Genomic DNA, 23,159 nt, shown 5'->3' on the forward strand with positions numbered 1-23,159 from the left:
CTCACGTGGGGATATTTTCCAAGGGGCAGCGAAGAAGCATTACCAAGTAGATCTGGTTTGTCCTCTTGAGCAATCTGTTCTAATTGGAAAACCAGTTTTCAGGAGGACCAGGCAAGGCAAGCTCTCACAGCCACAGCAGAGAAGATAAAAGCAACTAAAAACCTGGGATGTATCCAACTGCCATCAACTCAGATGTCACCTTGGCTAAATCAATCTGTTCCCCCTCTTCAAAGCTACAAAATGAGAAAAACAGACACCTACCTCTGCAAATCCCTTTAAGATGCTCCCGTGAAACCAGCCTGAATCTGCACAGCGTGCAGCACCCTTTAAGCCCATCGCTGCCCATACGCAGCTCGTGAGACCCAGCACCCAGATTTCAAAGCCCACCTGGAAAACACAGCCATGTGATGTGGCACAAAGCACAAAACCCACACCGTGCAGTTACTACGAGCTGCACCTCACCGTGCTCTCCTTGAAGTGTTTTTGTACCATAGATGTGGCAGAGGATGCCACAGAGCCCAGTTTTGAGGGTCAGGCTGAAGCCTCCTGCCCTTGACAGCTCTCCCTGAAATTAACCCCTTTGGAGCAGCTCAGCAATTACACGATAGCTCTCAAGTATGAAAGCACATGCAAATTATAGGGTTCCTGCCTGACAAGTTTCCTCCTTGACAGCGTGTTATGAGATCTAAAATCTGCAAGTGACATGGTAAGCAGTCCCTGAATGATATGGTACCTTCCAGTGTAATTGTCACGTAATAGAAGGAACATGCTATTATGGGATATTTATAGGGTCACAGCCACACAATTACAGAGGAGCCAGCAGCCCATGCACATCTCAAAGTCATATAATCCCAGGCTCCGTAGGTGGAGAGATGTGATGGTTGGCTTTGATCAAGCTGCCTTTTAGGGGGTTCCAAATTAGATTACAGCTTCAGCATCTACTGAAAAGATGATCAGCCAAGTCAGTCCTCGCTGCTCAAACAGAGCAATGTTTGGGATGGGTAGTTACAACTGGAATTGCTTCCTTACTGATCCCTGGGGTATCTGGATGTATTTCTGAATGCTGAGGCCAGCAGAAAGCAGTGACCAAAAAGCAACAGCAAGAGCTCAGCAAGACTCACTGCAGTGACCAACGCTGTCTGTAGCCAATCAGCCTTAGGACAACGGGTTTTTATTAAGATGGGATTTTCCCCTCATCCCAGCTCTTACCCAAATGAGCATATTGGTCAAATGGGACTCAGCCTTGCGGGGCAAGACGTTCCCAAAGCAAGATGCTCTCCTGCTAGGAGCCATCTGCTGCTCATGGAAGCAAAAGGAGCAGAGTGAGCCACGTCAGCCCTGTGCACAGCAACGTGAGTGCAGTGCTCAGAGCATTGGGGTGCTGCCCTGGACACGACAGAACAGCACAGATATGTGCTTCAGCAATTCAGGTGAAAGCTTTATGTGCTGATAAATTCACCTGTCCAATTCAGCCACATAGCAGTTGAGGGATTTGAGGACAAAGAGCTCTAAAGGTGAGCGAGGAAACTGAAAGAGGAAAAAATGGAAAATGAAAATCTGCATTTCTGATGGGATGTTTCATAAATGAAATCAAAAACAAAAAGCTAGTGGGTTGGACACACACGCTTTAGACAATTACTTTCCACAGGTATGCAGAATAACTTCTGTTTCTCAAACGGCTGCACTTAAGAGTCATGCTCTCCAGGCAATGTAGCACAGTGTCCATCTTAACTGAGATCTAAACAGATGACAGAGCTGTGCAGAAAATAAACTAAAGCTGCACAGAACTGAAGCTGAAATGGTGCCTACTGAGTGTTTTTTGCAAGAAGGGCCATAGTTGGAAGGGAAAGCTGATCTCCCCCAGCCCCCCCCCCACAGCAACAACAATAACACAGAGATGAGGGCCCAGCCCAGCAGTGCCAGAAGTCGGGGTGGAGGCAGTGCAGGATGCTGCCAGGAGACAGAGTGGAGCTCAGTGACTCATGGCTGCTCGGTCACACTCAGTGCCACGGAACCACATCCGCCACTTATTGCTCATCCAACCCAAGGAGCTGAGTGGGAGCAACCAGAGCAGGATGACCAGACCTACCTGCAAATAGAACTTCAAGCAGGTGAGGCAACTGCTGTCATTGAGACTGAAGGAAATCCCAGCTGTCTGCACTAAATGTGGCACAGAACCTTGCCCACCCTTCCAAGCAAATGCCTCCTTTTTAGACTGTGCCAATTTTTCACCATTCCATTCCTTGTGGACATCGTATGACTTAGAAGGAGATGCTGAAATGAACCCAGCAAGCAGGCTATGAATGTGAAATGGGTTCTGTGTTCATCATGAAGTTGGGAAACATTGACATCCACAGCCATGCTGACACTGACATTCACCGTACCAGCTCAGTTCTGGCATTCCTACCCTTGCAACCACATTCAGAAGCAAAAAAAAAAGGACAAAAATAAAAATAAAAAGGCAAATACTCTACTTGAATTGCTGGTCTTTGGTGCTCCTAGTTTTAGCCAGGAATCTCTCAGCCAACTTCTCCAAATTCCTCGAGTAATCCATCTCAATCTCTGCCTTCTTGCGGAAGAAATCCTGCAAGTCCTGCAGTAATTGGACCCGGAGCTCACACTGCTGGTCAAGGCATTTCAGCTGCTCTACCAACTGGGCACGGATCTCTGTAACAAACAAAAGCACTGGAGATTAAACAAAATCCCATTAAACACCCACAAAACTCTCCAGTAAAATACAGTCAAAACATCATTAACGATACGTCAGCAAAGCTCCATTATGATTAACTCCGTGCTCAGGCAGGAGATGACTGCATTGCCCCCCAAGGGTGCAGCAGGAAGAGGGCAGGCTGCAATGCACCAACCCATGGGCAGAGCTGCACTGCTGGGAGCACAGAGGTTGCAAAGCTCCAAGTGCACTTCTGGCATTCAGAAGTCACTGCCTAAAAACGCACTGTGACTACAGGACCATGAAGAAGTAACACAGGCAGGTGTTGATATGATTATTATACGTAATTATTCTCAAAGACAGCTTCTGTATTTGCACTGTATTTTAGCCACTGCTTGCAGAATGTGTCACAAACATGGCAGGACATCATGGAGACCCAGGCACTGGGTGAGACCATTTCCAACAGGGCAACAGGACATGGAAACGCATCAGCCCAAAAACATGGAAACATTGAGTGCTGCAGCTAGGAGAGCTTGCTTTCAGAAGGCAATAAACTCAGCATGCAAATAATAAAACAGGTACTTTGAGCACTCAAACATCAGAGCTGCCCACTGCAGCCGGACAGTTGCTGTGCTCTGCCCAAAGTTCAGAGATATGCTGTTCCAACCTGTACTTCATAAGCAATAAAATTGGGAAGTGGAGCCCTCAGGCCCTCCCAACACACAGCTCTGCATCCGTCCACACATCACAGCTGCAGCACAACTCTGTCACCACAACCAAAGATGGGGAAGTATCATTTTCCAAACTCAACTTCTTAATCAACGTCTTTATCACTGATCAACATCTTTATCACCAGGCCCTGCAGGGGAGCCCCATCCCATGAGCACTCCTCTCTGCCGTGCTTATCTGCTGCCTTCAGCTGTGCTCACATCTGCAGGAACAAACAGTTTTGGAGGGTTGGGGATTGCAAGCAAAGAAAGCACGCTTCTTTATTTTAGGGACTCAGGAACCCAAAACACGTGTATACAAACACAGCTCCTCATCAGGCTTGCCAAAAAGTCATCTGCAAGAATGCGGGTTGTTCAGGCTCAAAGATGACCTCTCTTAGCACTGCAATCAGTGCAGACCACTTCTGAGAGCGCGTGGAAAAAACACAGGGCAGCAAAGCGACAGCAGATGAACAAACCCACGGACAAAGCTGGTCAGTGCCAACTTCACCCCAGGGAGAGGATCTCAGAACAGGAAACTTCTGTCTTTTCATCAGGAAACACAACTACAAGCAAATACACGAGCCCGAGTTGTCCGCATACTTCTTTAATCAGAACCAATGCAGCATGTGTGTCCCTCCAGGCTGCATTCCCACAGCACTCACTGCTGCTCCTCCCACCCACCCAGCCCCATCCTGACCCCCAGACCCCCTCAGATTCCCTCTCTTCAAGCTTGCAACTCAGAGGTCAGCAGAGCGCGTTCATTTTAATATGAAAATTAAAACGAAGTCATTGGTTCTCAGGGCAGAGCATTTCGCACGCAGCTCTCCTGCTGCAAGCAGCACGGACCCGTAACCTTTGCCTTCAGCAGCAAATGCACTCTCAGCACTCCCTGTTATCAATAAAGGCGCTGTTTGGGAGGGAAGCAGCGGCTGATGGGGTGCATGGGAACAATCCTCCATTCAGCTGCAGCTGGTGGAGCCTCTGCTGCTGCCAGGCAGGGGCAACCTTGCTCATCTTGCAACATCACCGCCCCCTGTTTTGCCACATCAAGGCAGGAATTTCCTGAGGCTTTACTGGGCTTTGTAGAGAATGAAGCATCCGCTGGTCCCCCCACAAAAGCACAGGATGGGTTTTTCATGCTGGCGCTGAGCACAGCGCAGGTCCCCCATCACAGCACCGCCCTGTGCCTGCTGACTTCACGTTCACTGCTGTTGCATCTTCAATTGGCACAAGTTATTAGGTTAGCAGCCACATCAGAACACCCCGAAGCCCCCTACCTCCTTCCCTACACCTTGCAGGCCACCCCAAGTGACCACTCACAACAGTGACACAGAGCACAGTGCTGCAGGTTGGGAGAGCCAGGCTTACAAACCAGCTGTTCCGATTCCCAATGAACCCTGCTCTGCTGTGCAGCCCCTACTGTGGCATTTCAAACTCACGTGCTGCAATTAAAGCATCCCAAACAGCAAAAGGAAAAAGCCTTCCGTGCCTTTAAAACAAACTGTTTACTCACTTCCATCATCAGATCATAAAGTCACCTCAGTCAGAGCATTGTAAAATCCCAGACAGTTGTTTGGCTTTTTTAATCCTCTCTGCTATGCTTCCTGTATGCACCCAGCAATCACATCTCGTTATTAAAGCATTTGGGGACAGAAAGTTCTTCTACCTTCCCTATTTCAGACACAGAATGGCCAGGGTTGGAAGGGACCTCAAGGATCACGAATCTCCAACCCCCCCTCCACATTTACACCCCATCTATTAGAAACCCTACAGCATATGAAGTACTGATAGGCACAAGTGATGCTGCGTTTATCGTTAGCTAATTGCCCCTGAAATAAACACAAGGCACTTAAGCAGCAGCTCCACAATGCAGTTGCATCGGCCCACTTCCAGGGGAAAACTTTGTGCTGCATCATCTGAGCTTTGCTTTCTGCTGTGCACAACACCTTCCCTGCACACAGAATGCTCCCAGGACACCGCTAAGCCTCCCAGCTCCCATCCAGCAGCAGGGAAGATGGAATGGAGCAAACTGCTTTGCCAGCACTGAGCATCACAGACACATGCCAGGGTAATCCAAGAACTGCACTTTGAAGTGGAAATGCCAAGAGGAGGACATGCAGCTTTAGCTCAGGGCCAGAGCCAGGAGGGAGATTCAGACTCACAGTCCTATTAAAAACTGCCTGCCTCGGAAAAAGGTAAACTTCCCTTTACAACGGGATATTCGTGAGTCATTGGAGAATTACTGACGTTGGGTAAGGCATGTTATAACTGCAGATGGGCTCTTGTCACACACATGTAGAACAGTTGCAGGCATCAGTCAACAAAATTCCTTCTGATACAGACTGTGGCAATGTTTGGAGGTATGAGATGAGTGCAGTGAAATCAAGGAAGAGGTTACGAGACGTGCCTGCAAGCAAAAAGCAAGGCAGGCTTTGGGTCCCTGAGAACTACCAAAAAACACTCCTCTCTCCTTTGCATACCTCCATCCTAATGTATTTGCATCACTAATTACTCAAGTCTGGGACAGCAGCTGCCCCAGACACAACAACAGCACCCCAAGGAGCCACGCAGCTCACAGTGCCCACACTCAACCCACCTGCATGCCATCTCACAGCTTGGACATACAAGTGTTCTTCAGCCAAAGCCCCTCTGAACGAGCAAACCTACATATTTGTTCTCCATACCTGCAGATAAAACCTGCTAATGCTTTCTGAATGCCAGATAAAGCCTTACAGATGAGCAGTAGAACCACACCGCTCGTCTGCAGCGTGGATTTCCAGAATGTAAGAATTAAATCATGCTGACACAGGGACCATTAGCATAAGCAAACCCAACGCACAGACATCACTTCGCATCCCCAGTGCTCAGAACTTGACTCCAGCTGACAAACCCTTTGCAGCCTCCAGCCCTGAGCACCCACAGACTGCTATGGAGCAACTTGAAATAACGTGTTTTCCGAGCAGCTTCCTGATGGCTCTTTGAACAGCTTGCTCTCATGCACAGTGACACATCCAGCGCTGCAGGGATGGCCAAAGACTTGGTGGATGCTGTTAATGTATGGGATGAGTCGTCTGGACAAGCGAGCAGCAGCACACTGCTCGAGATGTTCTAAGAAAGTGGCTCGGCGAATGCTTTCACAGCGACAGATTTCTTTTTTATCAGCAGCTCACACAGATCTATCAGAGCCACAATTAAATTCTGTTCTGCTCAGCTGTCTGCAGGAAGCAGAATAATCACATCAGAGCCGTGGGTTTTTCACCAAAGACGTGGCTGGGGGGCAGGGGCTCCCAGGGGCACGGGCTGTCCTGGAGCACACAGCATCCCTGCAAAGCACGGCTTCCTTCCTTTCATCTGCTCCATAAGCACATCCGCTGCTCGACGAGCTGCACTTCCAATAAGCACAGGCAGGGCAGAGTGACACTGGAAATAATTAATGTTGGCTGACTGTTTCAAAGCCCAGAGACAGCCCAGTTATTTGAACAACTCACAGTTCAGAAGCCATCACCCGAGCGTCTGTGCATCAGAGCCAGGCTGCGCAAAGAGGGAAGGAACTGCACCATTCCTGGGCACGGGTACAGAGCAGAGCCACTAAACTGCACGGCTCTGAGCATCTCCATGGGGTACAGCTGGGGGAACAGCTCTGCCCACAGCCCCACGTTGGACAGCATTTGCAATCCAAAGCAGAGCTTTGACACCTTGAGCAAGTCACATTCTGCATCTTTCTCCTATTTAAACCAACTGTGCTGTTCTCGTATGCAATGCACAGTTTAGGCTTTGGACTTAACCCAGAATTGAAGTGATCACCCCTGGGTGAAAGACACACTATAGACACACCACTATTTACCATTTTAAACATCATAAGAAAGCTACAACAGAAAGAAACATCAAGCCCAAGGATGGCTCACAAACAGTGCCCACCCTGGGCTTCCCCATGGGCTGTGAGAATTCATCAGATCCATCACAAGGTGTGGGAAACTCGTTTAATTCATTTGCAAGCAATGAGAGGGCTGGGCGTGGGGAGAGGAGGGAGGGGAGCCAGGGACTCACGGCTCTGAGTTTGAAAACAGAAAGCCATTTAAATGAAGAATGTTGCACGGCCCTGTTTTAGGCTGCACAAAGCGAGTTAAATTCCTGCGTAAAAGGGAGAGGCTGGCACTTGCTTTCAACAGAAACATCTATTTATGCTAGAATGGAAATCCAGCAGGAGGAGAACAGCAAAACAGGTCTGGAAGACAAAAGCAGAGTTAAGATGCTGCCACTTCTTTGGCAAAGCACCCAGACTCACTATATGGGAATGCCAGAGACTGTGCATGAGGGCTGCTGCACATCGCTCTGCATTGGACCTACATGGCCCAGAGTGAAGACAACGTGCCTTGGTTAGCTGTATTTTGCTCAGATGATCAACAATCAGTTGAAAAGTTAAGAGAGACTCTCCATCTCTTACAGCCCTGCCCCATCCTTTCACACACCCACCTCCAGGGGTTGGGTATCAAAGAGGAACAACTGATTTCCATTCCAAACGCTCCTACTTTTACAACTAATTACACTTGTAGCTCATTTTCTCCAATTACAGAGCTACCAAAGCCCACCTGGCAGAGCTCTGTGGATATTTGATAGCCACAAAGGTAAAGCAGCACGCAGGGGCTGCCCAAGCATCACTGCCCATCCCTACAGCACTGGGCAGAATGCTCTGCAAAAATTCTTCCCAGTTTATGTGAGACTCACAGAGAGCATTCCATGCAAAGCAAAGCTAGGTGCGTTTTTCAAGTCAATAAAATTGCTGGGACACGAGTGGTAATTAATGAGTTATGTTCTAATCTCCGCAATAAAAGGAAAATCCTTGGGTGAATTATGTCATATATTTAGAGATACAAACAGAATGATTAATGCCGGCGTCTCATTTAATTTCACCTCAGGATTCCTTCCCCTCCCTCTCCTCTTTGGTAGCTAACAGATTAACATGCATAAATGATCAAGAAATAAATGAAGAGGAACAGAAAGGGACGTGCGAGCGCTTCGAGCTCCATAACAGCCCCTTCCAGCATAGAGCCAACCCCCAGAGGGAGCACAGCAATGGCTTTCAGTGCCACCAGCCTCTCTCATCTCTCGATATCCTAAAGAACCAACACTCAGAATCTCTCTTACGGATAGGAAAGCAAAAGGGATGAGGTCCAGCTCATCAACCAGCATCAAACCCGCACCCACCTGTGCGTCGGAGCGGTGCGGTGCCAGGGGACACGTTGGGCCAGCAGCCCCGTGGCCTGGGGGACAGAACCATGGTGAGCATCCGAGGGAGCCACAGCCTGCGAAGAGCAGGATGGACGGACGGAAGGAGGGACAGACGGACAGCTCAACACCGTGAGTCAAGCACAGCCCAGTGGCAGCGCCAGCCCGCCTCCCAGCCAGCCCCACGCGTGCTTTGGGGAGCTCTGGGGAGCCATTAATTAACCATGAGCATTTCGGGAGAGGTGAATAATGAGCATCGTGGCAGATGAGTTCAGTGAGATCAAAAAAGGCCCACGTGGTGACCCGAGGTGGCTGTGGACGGAGCCGTTTCCCAGCTGGCCACCTCCTGATCCCTGGGTACAGGAGCCATTATGGGGCCCATTGCACCCTTAAAATGGCACGACACCTTATGGTAAATCCATCTTATCTGTTTACACCAGAAATTAAATGGGAGCACTGTTTCTAACCCACCTTTAGCGTGGCAAATAAGCAGAAGATATAAACCTGATGTAAAACCACCAAAGAAGGTTATGCAAAGAACTTTACTCCTTTCTCCCTGTCGCTCAGTCCTTGTTCACATTCGTAAGTCTACCCCAGGAATGCTCAATGAAAGCAAAGGCAGCACAAGCAGGCGTCCCCAAGGCAATCATAGGACAGGGAAGAAATTCCATCAGAGCCATAAATATTCAGCAGTGTACATGAAGGGCTGCCACGCAGAGGAACTGGCATTTTGATCCACAGCACCTCTTGTAAAGATGCAAAATGAGTATTTGACAGAGCCTGCAGAGCACGAATTACGTGAATCATCGTTTTTCTATCAGTTCTTTGTCAGCTGTAGCAACACCCATTCATCAGCACAGCTCGGAGCAGGGCAGGAACAAGGAGATGATGGTTTTCCATACGCCTTCATCACAAAGCTGGCCTCAAAACTCACGTCCTCCTCCTCTGGAACATGAATAAGGTTCTACCTACTATTATGGACAGTTGCAAATGTGTGCAAAAGAAGTTAAATACAAACCTTCATTTAAAGAAGATGTCCCAGCTGTCTCCAGCTCCCCTATAGAGAAATCCCTATTGACTCCCCCCCCCAAAAAAAAGGGTTTTCCAAAGACACACAGATGCAACAGAGCAGACAGATTGCAGCTATTCATTAAGACGATCACGCAGGAATGCAATTAGTAGCGGAATGCAAGAAAGCAAAACCACAACACATTTCTGGTGCATCTCTGAAGCAACCGTAGGCTGAGCGTGGTGCATAAGCCAGGTGCTCATCCAGATCCCAGCACCAAACAGCAGCAAGAACACATTCACCAGCAGCAAAATGCAGTCCAATGATGTCCTTCTGCCCTTGAGAAATCCCATGGGACCTTTTCCATCATCATGCAGGTGGGATTGGGGCAGAGGGGAGGCATGAACACTGCTTTTGGAAGCGCAGACAGCTCAATATCGAGTCATTAAGGTTGGAAAAGACCACTGAGATGACCAAGTCCAACTGCTGACCATCACCACCACACCATTAGCCACAGCCCTACACCTGCAGCCCAATGAGCAACGCACCCCATTTCTCATCTGCTTAATGCAATGCCACGGAAACAAGTTGGTCCCCACAAAATGCACACCAAAAAAAAAAAAAAGGTTTATAAGATTTATTAAAACCATCTGGAAAGCAAAACACACGTAACCCATTCACTGTTGGGACTGAGATCCTGGGTGTGACTTATTTACCCTTCTATTTGAACCAGCAGCCATCTGCCAAGATGAGCTGCTGAAAAAACCCCATAGAGCAGAAGCCAAAGTCAACATGGGAGGCAGGAGCTGAGCCTTCGCCTTCAGCTCTTCTGCCAGTCCTGGTTAAAAGGAATGTTTATATTGGTTCATTTACCAGGGAACTTAACAAAAACACACCCAATAAAACAACCAAACAAACAGCCCAGCACTGAAATACTAGAAATAGCTGGAAGGTGATTAAGTGCCAGCTATTTCAGAGGGCTGCCGTGCTCCGTTTCAGCGTTCCTTTGAGACATCTCACCATCTTCCCTTCGAAAACAAAACCAAAAAGATGAAGACAAAAAGCAGAAAACCACCTTTTTTGAATGATGGGGAGGAAGCATCCCTGCAATGCCATGCGGTGCTCAGCCTGGGACTGCTGCACTGCCTGATCCGAGCACCAGAGATGAGGCTCTCATTGGTTGCTTTTATTTTTTAAGCATGAATTCTTAAGAAGAACCTATGTTAGGAAGGTCTATAGCAACAGCCCTTAACTGCCTTAGCAATACAGAGCAAGAATATCAATGCTGCAGTAAGAATTCCATTGATAAGGCTGCATGTTTACCCTTCAATAAACCCCACTGCTGACAGCACCTCAGATAATGTAGAAAATCCAATATTGCCATCCTTGAATTATGAATTATCAATACATTTCAGCTTCTTTTATTGCTCATTACTCATTTAGGTCATTAATGTCAGAAAGCTACAACTGGTAAAGCAACGAAAGACAACACAGAAGAAGAGGGAAAAGGTGTTTCTTCTGGTTTCGAAGGTCAAAATCATAGAATCACAGAATGGCCTGGGTTGAAAAGGACCACGATGCTCATCCAGTCCCAACCCCCTGCTGTGTGCAGGGTCACCAACCAGCAGACCAGGCTGCCCAGAGCCACATCCAGCCTGGCCTTGAATGCCTGCAGGGATGGGGCATCCACAGCCTCCTTGGGCAACCTGTTCCAGTGCCTCACCACCCTCTGGCTGAAAAATTATATATACTAAAAAATACCTGTAAAACAAATGCATATAGCTACACACATGTCAACTGATACAGGAACAAAGAGCTGCTCCCAGTTCATTTCACATTTCCTTTTGCCATTTGCCAAAAGACGTTCAGCTGAAGTCAGCAGAACTTCCCATTGCTCCCCAATTACTGCCTCCGACTCGGAGCAAACCATGACAGCTTCACGTTTGCTTCTACATTTCATTTTTATGGCACTGCAACATCTGCAGAGGATGCTGTAATTAAAAGAAGGAATAAAATTAAGTTTTAAAAAAAAGTACGGATGCAAGTCAGCTGGTTTGCCTGAGGAAAATGGATATACAGCAAGTGAATGAGTACGGATGGCCCTCAGCAACAGCAGTCAGCAAACTGTAACCTCCTGAACTCAACATCACTGCGACTGCTGAAGTGCTGTTGTGAGGAGGTTCTGCATTCCTGGTTTGCATGTTCAGCTCGTCATCTCCTCCTAAACACAGCCCAGGAACTATTGATTGATTGGCTTGACATCCTTCAAATGCAACGTGAAGACTGATGGATAAATCCCAGCTTTCCACCTCGCCTGACCTGAAAAGCTCCATTCTTACCCTCGGTGACACTGCAGCACTATTGTGCATCCTCACACAAGGAGCCTGAACTGAAACAACACCATGCAACAGCACTGTCCAGCAATGCAAACAGCCTTCCTCAAACTCAACAGCCTGCTGAGGAAAAGACAGCAGTGCCCGGGGACAGCAGCAGCACCACAGCACAGCAGATGCGCTCCGCTGCTCACCCAACACCTCACCCCCAAGCATTAATTTTTGCTGTGCCACAAGCTGCTGTTTCAAGTTTAACGCTGTGCTTTCCTGGATTTCACAACTGATTTAAAAATAGAACGAACAGAAGATTCTTTCCTCTAAAGGTTTCGGTTCCTTCTTTGCAAAAGCTTCATCGACTCCTTCTGGTGCAACACGGTCCGACCTCCAGCTGAAATCAGCCACCACTGCATCAGTCCTTGGGGTTTAATGACCAACCCTCATGAGCCATACAGACTGCACACCAAAACAACAAAGACAGGACACAGAACGGGTGGAAAACCAAACCAAGATTTCACTCTAAACACGGAAAAGAGCTATTAAAACTATATTCAATTACCAGAACAGCATTTGGTGCTGAGTGAGGGTCTGGATCGGTTATCAGGTGCCAGATGTCATCTCTTCAGCTCACCCAGAAGGATGCAGCGATGTTCAACGCGTGCATCACACACAAAATCTGACTGTGAAAGTGCCAGCAAGTCTTCTGCTCCGTTTGCTTTGCTGCTGGTTGTTCTGCTAACGCTTGGGAAGGCGAAGGAGGAAAGGCATTCCAGCAGCACACTGTGAAGAACACCATGCATTTGTCCATCTACAGCCTGCAGTAAGGTTGATGATGCTGTGTAAACATTGAAGCACTCTCTCTGGCACCCCTGTGCCCCTCAGCCCCAGAAACAACACAGCAGCAGCTCACTGCATGCAGGCCTGAGCCTCCTCTTGCAAACACTGACCAAGAAGGAATGAGGACAGATGTACTGACAGAGTTCTAGCTGTCTCATCTCTGCAGACTGTCACCCTTCCATGGGGAAGAAGTGCACTGTCTGCTATACAGCCTCATCCCAAAGAAGCAGGACTTGCAAATCAGCTTCAAAAGCCATTTTCCCTTCTAACCTCCAGCAAAGAATACGAGCGAGAGGCCTTCACTGAGGAGTGCAAGAAAGGACCTTTGGCTCCGGGATGACAAACAGCTCAGAGGCCACACAGCTCCATGGCTTCTCATTCCGGCTATTGTCAGCTAATAATAGAACCACAGAGCCCACACAGCCTGGTGCTGGCTATCCACGTTTCCATCTGAGAGCTATTTAAAGCGTCAAACGAGCAAGTTTCTCTTTGAATGTCAGCTCAATACGGGAAGTCGGGGCCAGCACAGCCTGCAGCATTGCTGCATTCCCCAAGGCTGCCTGCTAATTACGCAGCACAGAGCTGATCTTGCATGGAAGCTGTGGTTGCAATGCTGCTCCTGCACGACCAAAGCATCTGGCTTTGGAACATCAATGGCACACGCAGAGCCATTGAATAACCCGGGTGGGAAGGGAGACTGTACACCAAATCGCTTTCACAGGGTAAATGTTACCTCTGCTGCACTTGCAGTAAGCTGGCAATTCAGTAATTCTCTATGGAATTACACAGAAATGTCTGTAGAAGTAAAAACACCACCAAGCTGCTGCTTCAGTGCTCGTCCTGTGCTGGTGGTGAGGACAGGCACTCAGCCGTGTGCTGCTTTCCAAGAAGCAGACAGCAGGAACCTCTGTATGGGTTCCCATCCCTCACATAGCACACGCCATTCCCCTGGGACACTGCCCACCTCTCAGCATGGCTTACATTTACTTATGAAGCGATGCACCTTCCACAGGATAAAACAACACACTCACATTATTTCTGTAAAGATTCAAGTTTTCCTTCAGAATCGATGCTGGAATATCAGTCTTTAAGAAGCCTGGGAGCTCCTCAGGATTTAGGAGCCCCATCGCCACCCCAGCACTCTGCACACAAGCCTGGCAGTGCTCCTCACCCTGCAGCTCAGCCTTTCCTTGTGCCATTCCCATTGCAACAAACTGGGACTGCATACGAAGCAGGACTGAAAAAAAAACGTAGTGAAGTCCTCCACACTGACTTCTTGCTTGCTAAAGTAGATTTCATTTATTCTCAGTCTGCAGACTGCTCAGCGTGAACAGAACATTGAAGGAGATATCACTGAGGAACCCCTTGGCAAGCCAAGAAAAGCCAGCTCTCAAAGTGAACCCACTGCTTGCCTGCTCTCCTCCAAGCTTTGGGCTCAGTGGAGCCGCCAACAGAACTGAGACCAGCCTGCATCCAAACCTACTGACAGCAGTGAAGTTAAGAGCAAGTTGTTCTGCTCAGTGCAAACCCACGGTGGGGAGCAGCTCTCATCCAGAGCCTGCAGAAATGCTGCATATGGCAGAGCAAAAGAGCTCAAATTAAACCCAAAACAGCCACACGGGGAAGTGAAGAATAAGCGTATAAAAATACCAACTTAGGTAGTGAAAGAAATGCAGTCTGCACTATTCGTTTACTTAGCCTAACCACACCATTAACCATTCGCCATCAGTAATAACAGACATCCTCACCATCACCACTATGCAGAGAATATCCGTGCTATCAGTATGAACAGCCTAACCTCAAACCAAGCTAAGGCACGTAGGAAATGACATCACCACGGAACCAGAATCCCTATTGTCAGTCCATCCTAATCACTGACGCGGCCAAGTGCATTTCTCTTAGCTCTCCGTGCACTTTTCCCCTTCCTTGGATGGGGACGATTGCTTTGTAGCTGTGTCTGTTCCAGCCCCAGCTGATATGCAGATGAAAAAGCCAAGGGATGGCTCAGCAGGGAAGGGCTGCAGGGTGTGCTTCAGCACTGAGAGCTCACAGCTGCAGGGAAGTGCCCACCAAGCCCCTGTGCGACAGGCAGTGGGTGAGCATCTCTGGCCACGTTCTCAACTCACCCATCTTTTTGGCAGCTCAAAGGTTTGTAAGTTTTAAAGCACGTCTGACATTCAGGACCGTCAATCCAGCATCTCTGCCAGCACTGAGGTTCGTGTAAGCCCTTAACTCCTAAAAATAAACCATCAAGGAAACATTCATTCAGTCTCATTCCCACCGGAGCAAGAACAACTTTGGAAGAATCATTAAAAAAAAAAAAAGCATTTAAAAATAGCAAACCTGTTTATTTGCATTCTGAAATTTCAGTGGAGCATCTCTTTCCCACTCATTCCCAGTCCAACTCCCGAAGGCAGAAGGCAGGGAGGACAAGAAAAAAAAGAGCAAAAGGAGTCAAGAGAAATGCTCTGAGTGCTGCCTGGCTGCACTTTAGCTACGTGCCAATACTACTCAGCACTGCACCTCACTGATGGAATTGCTTCTGATTGTTCTTTGCTGGATGAAGAGAGCGGAGCAGCGGCTGCACAGCTGTGCAGGAACACCCTGAGCAGCATCTCCAACCACACAGACCAAAAGAATAAAAAAAAAAAACAACCCCACGACGTTCTCTCAACGCATTTCAAGATCTGTAATGGAATCCCATAAATCTCAGCAGGGTCGTTGTTTTAAGGTCACGTCGAGTAATTGGCTGCCCTTTAATCTCTGCACCTCCTTTCGGTCTGCTCCGAACGCAGCACTGCTTCTCTGCATCTTTTGGATCTCTGAAATGAGAGGTGCTGCCCAACACCCCGAGCAACGCGGTGACACAAAGCAACATTGCCACCACCACCACGTTGGGCTGCACGGATGCTGAACAAACAGAAGTCAATGGACTCTTTCCTGCAGGTACGTGCAGCTTTCATCTTTCCTCCCCCACGTTGCATCTCAAAGCAATCTCCTTGAAAGGAGAAGCGTTGCTCTTTCAGAATTGATAAGCGTGTTTAAATAGTCAACATATAAATAACTTAGCAAGCACAACTGTAAACCTTTCACAAGATCCAGAATCCCTAACTGAAGGTAACAGCAAACCAACAGAGCTTTCATCCCAACCACAGCAGCCTGTCCTTCTCCTCTGGGTTTGGAGGAGGGTGTGCCACGAGTTACTATTTGCATGAATCCCAATCAGAAAACCTCAGGGACGATGCTGGGGAGCTGGAAAAGGCAACAGAATATGGAGAAAATTACAGCTGCTCTGCCAGCTTACAGCAAGTACTCATTACAGAGCTCTGCCACTTACAGATGCTGCTCTTGGAGGAACCCACAGCAGCAGGAAAGCACAGCAGCCTTGACCACCAGCTCCTTCCCATGATACCAACAGAGCCTTCCTCCCTCAAGGACCACGGCACTGTGATGTTCCTACCATGGGTGCTCCCTCAGACACAGCCACAAATTCATTGCTCACTGCTTTCAGCACATAAAAGATGAATTCACCGACAGGGATTTTCCACCCAGCCCAACTCTGGGATTTCTTCCCTTGGTTTACATGCAAGGTTCACCCCCACCTGCCCCCAGGGCACTTACAGACACATTTTCTGGAGAGAGAGAGAGAGAAAGATGAAAGGCATTTCAGCAGCAGAGGGATGCACCAAGCTCCTTACAGCTATTGGGTTCATTCTGATGGATGTAGGGGGGGAGAGATAATTTGATTGAAAGCAGGGAACCCTCTGATTAACCACAAACTACTAATGCTCCAGCTTTGATTAAAGCAATACACAGTTAAATCTCTGCCAGCAACTGCATGCTGCCTGTCCTCTGCTTCTCCTTTCTATAGCATGACTCATGGGGGAGCCAAAAAAAAAAAAAAACAGTAAAAAAAAAAAACAAAACACAAATAGAAACGAAACAGAACAAGAAGTATCCAGATCTTTCAGACACTCAGCTCCAGGGGGAAAACACAAGAGCACATTTTCATTCATTGCAAGTTAAGTTTCCATCCAAACACCATTACAATATCCTGTGACCTTTGCAGCACTGCTATTGTTCCTCCCTTTAAGGAGCACAGAAACTCTGGGTCCTCCCTCCCTTTTCCAGCTGCATGTTTGCGGGCTGGCTCCTGGCAGTGCCTCTGTTGGTGTTTCAGCATCCTCCTGCAGTGCCATGGGTCACTCCTGAAGCTCTGATATGGGAACTGCAGCAACCAGCAGGGCAGATATTGGTGGAGTGCTGATTTTTTTTTTTGTGGGGGGGGGTAAAAGGGACGAAGCAGGCCTTTCTTTTCAACAGATGGAAAGAACACAAAGCTAGGGAGAATTATTTTCATTAAAGAGACCAAAGCAAGAACAGGCTCCTTTCCAAAACCACTTCATAGAGATGTTCATTTATTAAGTTTCTGGATAGCTGGTTATCGAACGCAGGGGAAAAACCTCCATGGTGCTGCTCAGAGCTCTGTGCTCATACAGCTCATAAAATATTTAGTGCGTTCTGGTTTGTCATTGATACTCCTTAATACATCCTCTGCACGTATTAATCAAAAGGAAACTTCCCTTTTCCACTGCAACAGCAGCTGTTTGGGTACAGCTTCTCTATGCTGAGCTTTCTGAGCTCTTCACATCCATCAGCTACAGCTCTTCAGAACAGATCTGCAGCAGCCCATCTATTGAAGATGAAACAAATAACGTAGCTCCATCGCTGGATATGTGAAATGCTGCAGTCAGGAGAGCTCCTAAAAGGAGTCACAGCCACATTCCATTAAACATCACCCTGCATGTCCCAGTTCTGCTCTGCAGGAGGATGATATCCAAGAATTGGTTTACTAGACAGCTTCATTCCGGGTTACTGATCATCATCTCTCAGATGGGTATTCATGGTGCCACCAACAGCTTTAGGAGAAATGAACTCATCACAGTAAAGTATATAAAGGGCCCTCCCTGGTGAATGGGGATGGGGGAAGGGTAGCAAGAGCACTGGTGTGAGCTGGAGTCAAGAAAAGCATTTGTGACACATCCCCTCCCTCCCCAGAAAACCACTGACAGTATTCCTGACACTGGAACAGGTTGCCCAAGGAGGCTGTGGATGCCCCATCCCTGCAGGCATTCAAGGCCAGGCTGGATGTGGCTCTGGGCAGCCTGGTCTGCTGGTTGGTGACCCTGCACACAGCAGGGGGTTGGGACTGGATGAGCACTGTAGTCCTTTTCAACCCAGGCCATTCCATGATTTCATGGAACTGCCCATAATGCCTACCTTTGTCAATTAAATACTAACATAGGAGCATCCTCAAAGACACAACACTCATCTACGCTGCTGTATCCAAAGCTGATCCAACAGGCATCTTGCCAGTAGGGCCACACTAAGGTGAGGATGCAGGGCTGGCTCACATGGGCTGCCCTTCTCCTCAATTCCCTCAGCTCAGCCCCCACAGCAGCACTGTTGTGCTTTATTATAAAGCAGGGTTGTGCTTTATTGCAGCCATATCCAGACATTCTCTGAGCAAAAATGGAACAGCTGGCAATTAAAAGATCAGCACTGGTCACATCACCTACAGCATCACTGATGGCACTGAGAGCGAGGGAAGAAGCGTGGGGATGGGGAATGGTGAGAAACAGCAGTGGTGTGAGGGCTCCTCCTCACACAGTGCTGTATTGAGGGCTGGGGTGAGGAAAGCAGATCTGATTACCTGGCATAGCTCACCTCACAAAAACATGGCAATGACAGGGAAATGGTTTGATTGATGGAGGATCTCTGCACGGAGCACAGCTGATCCGCTTGTTCACAGCACAGCTCAGCAGTTCCAAGTCTGCCAGAAACAAAACCAGCCTTCCTCAAAAGAAACACTACAAAACAGCCTTAAAGCAGGGCAGGACAGCTTCCCAAAGACAACCAGGGATTGATTCCTGGGCAACAACTGCATTACTTTCAGTAGATGCAGTCCGTGAGCTCTCCCCATCCATGAATCACGCAGCTCCACGGCTGAGATCTGCAGGAAAACCTTTGCCCAATGACAGCGGTACAAAAACAAACCAGAAAAACCCTTCCCTACTTAAGAGGATGGAAGCCAAAAAGCTCTTCCTGGAAAGTCCTGCAATAAAAAAAAAAAAAAAAAACAGCCTCCAAATGAGCGGGGCTGACCAAATTACCCTGCTGCAGAGATTCTCTACTGATGAAAAAAAAAGAAATCCGCTCTCGATTTATAGCTAATCTGTTTATTTGGCTCCTTCTCAAGAGCCAAAAAGCCGGGAGCTGCTCCTGGGCCTCCAGATAAGTCGGCTCCCAGCCTGGTTCAGCTTGTAGCATGGAAATAAATGTGTGTAAAAGTTGTTTTGTGGCTTGCTGACAGCGCTCACAGCTCAGAATTTGGGCACCGCATTCAGGCCAACACCTGGAGAGAAAACATTTGAGGGGGGGCAAAAAAAAGACAAGAAAAGGCTTTTTCAAGGATAGGGGTGAACCCTGTGAGCATTCTGTGATTCCTTTCACATCCAGAACTGCAAAGGAAGTGCTTTATTTATTTATTTGTCCATCCCCAACCCCTCCGGCTTTCTTCCAAGCAGTGATGATTAACTCTCACAGAACCGACTGAAAGGAAAGCGACCAGGTCAGGAGCTCTAGAATTTCACACCACTAGTTATTTTGATGGCAAGAAATAACATTTGACATGGCTCAAATCCATCCGCAGCATCTACTTGGGAAAACACATCAGCTCAGCCTCCCTGACAGTCATTCCACATGCACGCTCGTGGGCTTTTTACACTCAATTCAAGAGTTCTGCTGACTGCTGCGCAGAGATTTCTCCAAAACAAGGCTCTGTTCTGCCTCCTGCAACCTCACTGCTCTGGAAGAAGAGGAGAATGGAAGAAGGAATGCAAAATGGACTCTAACTACGGAGTTATTGCAAAGTCAACACCCTTTCTTCCATCTTCTCGCTGTTGGAGAAGCAAATCATCCCCTCCATCCTCAGTAAACCACTGACAGCATTCCTGACACTGGAACAGGTTGCCCAAGGGGGCTGTGGATGCCCCATCCCTGCAGGCATTCAAGGCCAGGCTGGATGTGGCTCTGGGCAGCCTGGGCTGCTGGTTGGTGACCTGCACACAGCAGGGGGTTGAAATGAGATTTCAACCTTTCCTTTTCAACCCAGGCCATTCTATGATTCTATTCAAAGAAAGGACACCCACGGTGTTGCAGAAGCACAGAAATTCTCAAGAAAGCTTAAAACCTGCAAAAGTCATACAAGGAAATGAACGACGTGAGGTAATAAAGCAGTGCATGTGAACTGGGCACGGCGTAACAAAAGCTGCTCAGAGGAACACGGGTTCAAACATACTTCCCATCTCCAAGGTTTGGGTTTTTCACCCTTCGTAAAGACAACTGAAAGTTGATCAGGCAAATAAGTTCTTCCCAGTCAATTCCAGAACAAGGCAGAGCTACTGCATGTTAAGAAACAGAGAAGTCAAGAGTTTCAACTAAAAGGAAAAGATTCCTATCTATGCCCTCACCACAAAATGAACCACTCAGAGTTAAGGAGAAATGGAGAGGGGCTCTTCAAATTGGAAGTATGGGAGAAGGATGGATGCTACCAGTGAATTCTTAATAGGATCCCCTCCTCGAGTGGCTCTGACAACTCCTCCTGCTTTTGGAAGGAACTGCAACACCTCACTGCTTGGGGTCAGCTCCAGTTTCACCTTGCACTTGGATTTGCAACAGAGACCCAACCAGGAATTTGAGAAATCAAAAAGCAAGCAGGAAGATTAGCATTCTTTCACCTCTTTGCTGCCTCGTTAATAATCCATTAGTAGGAGCTGTGCATAAGACAAAGAAGAACAAACTATTGCTGCAACATCAAACCCACAGCCCAGCAGCCCCTTCCCCCTCCTGGCAGCCCAGCACCCTGGGATTAGCACTATCAGGAACTGCACAGAAACAGATGATCCCCAAGCAGTTCCATAGCCAGAGTTTGGAGCAAGTCATTGTTGCACACAACTGGAATCACTTACACTCACAGAGCAGTGATTAACTGTAAAAACCCCTTAAAAGGTAGTTTGACATTCTAAATGCACATGGTAATCCAATGTATACAAACTCAACATTTAGAAATATTCCACTGAACCACACCAGGGCACATGTTGGGAAAGGCACGTGTGTGCAGCACTGAGTGAGCAGAGCAGTGCTGTGTGAGCTCACAGATGCACTAACAGACCTCACCCATGGAGCACCGACCTCCATCTCCCAGGTGCACAGCTTGCACCAAGTTAGCAATCTGAACTTCTTTACCCAGAAACCAAAAGGCAGCTCTACAAATGGCTCCATCCTATTGCACGGGGAGCACAAACAATAGAGAACTTCCAATAGCCAAGAGGAATCCTGGCTTCCTTGCTTCAAAGCAGCACATCACCCAGCCCTGCTTACCACGCTGTGACCCCACAGTTCTCCCATAGAGAAGAACACAGCTGTGCCCATTGGAGCTCCTCAGGACCAAGCACTGCCTGGCATTGTGTTGGTGGCCAGAAGATGTGGCTTCCGATTACAAGCAGTGCTCAGGACCAAAGATCACCACCAGCTCTGCACAGCGGAGCTCCCACAAATTCATGGGCAGACTGGGGAACAGCTTGATTAGTTCTGTTGCTTTTTTTTGCTTGCCTGAGGAATTGAAGCTCACCTGATCTAGTGCCTGATGTAGTTGGCAGCCCTGCCTGCTGCAGGGTGCTGCATCCCTTCCAAGCCTTCCTTCCTATGATCAAATACACCAGAGCCAAAAAAAAGGAACCAACCTGAAACGGATCAGCAATTTGGGGGTGATTAAAAGAAATGTTCAGACATCACAGCAGCACCTGGGGAACTCCTCCCTCTTCTCCCAGCTGGGATGCAGTGAGCAGACCCTCCCCCTACCAAAATGATCCCTGCTGTTCCCCAGGACTGCTGTAAGAAGTGCAGGTGCTGTGAGTTGCCTTTGTCAGCGTCAGCTGAAGGACAGGAGCAGCTCATGAGCTCTCACTGCATGAAAAAAATAAAATAAGAAAAAAAAAAAACAGCATTAAATTTCTGTAGCCCGAACCATGAAGCTATTTACTGGAGCTTTATACAAACTAATTAAATATAATGCTCCCACGGGACGTGAGGAGAAAGAAATGAAGAATTAAGAGATAAATCACTGGCTTTTCCTTCCTCAGCAAACGCACTCTCCAATTTAATACATGACACCAAAAATCAGTCTGACAGCCAGAGTCCAAATCGCACAGAACCACAGCATAAAGTCATTATCTCTGCTTTACCACAACTTGCAGAAAGGAATCAGGAGAGACAATCCAGACAAGGGGATGAGCTGGAGATATCAAAGGCTCCATATGGAGACGGCAGAATCTCACTTTCCAGCTTCACAGAACTCACAATCTCAGTGAGCACATGGTACAGGGACGTATCAAAGCCACGCTTCCCTCTCTTGCTGACCCCATGTCATCTTGTCAAGAGAATTCCTGCCGTGTGACACGGCCATTTCGTAGTTTTTTCCCCTCAAAGCAGTGATTTCAGTGAGCTTTCACAAGGAGCACAGCCACGCTCACCCACTGCAGCACGTGGGCACCGTGCAGCACAGCCCCATCCTGCAGGCTGTGCCCGCCAGCACAATAGATCTGCAAGGCAGAGATCTGGCACTGAGCTCACAGACAAGGAGAGCATTGGAGCATCACATATCTGAGGTTGGAGGGAGCTCAGGTGGTCGGCTGTGGGCTCAGACCTGGTTGCACATGGATGCTGTGCTGGTAACCACAAAGACATCACACCTTCCTTGTCCCTTGGTCACTGCATATGAAAAAGGTAAATCTTTCCCATCTCCAGAAGCTCATCTCAACCTAACATCACTAGCTGCACGCAGAAACCACTGGAAGAATCTCATCCCAAAAAGCAGAGAGCTGGTTGTTGGAAAAGACCAAACCTGCAGGACAAGAGCAAGGGAGAACAAAGTCTCCTCCATCAGCATCCCACCCCTTCATCAGCATCCTGTCTGTCCCCTCCTTCCCCTGGTCAGAATGCCACCCCTTCCCTCCCATCAGCATCCCATCCCATCTCCCCTCCCATCAGCATCCCATCCTCCTCCCCATACACTTCTTACAAAAGAAAAAAAAAATATATATATATATATCTATTACCAAGTTAATTTAGCAACAGAAAGCGTTGTGTAAATGATCTATTAGCCATAAACCAATATCATCCTGTAAGTAGTCGTTGATTAACTTAAGACTATTAAATTTTTAAACAAAGCTCAATCATTCTATCAGTAATAATTTAAAGCGCTTGAGTACGTTAGTGGGTAAATGCTTTTAAATGGAGCCTCTAAACACAGATCCAAC

At 47.9% G+C, this 23,159-nt stretch overlaps 1 protein-coding gene across 5 annotated transcripts in view; it reads right to left on the bottom strand.

Annotated features, from left to right (window-relative positions):
- The window catches only part of SRGAP2 (SLIT-ROBO Rho GTPase activating protein 2), an 81,880-nt gene that overhangs the window by 55,408 nt on the left and 3,313 nt on the right, over positions 1–23,159 (bottom strand). For 3 of the 5 annotated variants that reach the window (XM_031606003.2, XM_090124685.1, XM_031606004.2), the window contains one exon: positions 2,475–2,667. In XM_031606003.2, coding sequence (XP_031461863.1) covers positions 2,475–2,667 — 193 coding nt within the window. Of the gene's footprint in view, positions 1–2,474; positions 2,668–8,583; positions 11,178–12,502; positions 12,759–13,050; positions 17,700–18,493; positions 18,614–23,159 lie in introns of those variants that run through there. The other 2 variants (XM_090124687.1, XM_031606007.2) reach the window with 2 other exon arrangements.

This window comes from Phasianus colchicus, chromosome 25 (assembly GCF_987193195.1).
Source record: "Phasianus colchicus chromosome 25, bPhaCol1.hap1.1, whole genome shotgun sequence".
Classification (NCBI taxonomy): Eukaryota; Metazoa; Chordata; class Aves; order Galliformes; family Phasianidae; genus Phasianus; species Phasianus colchicus.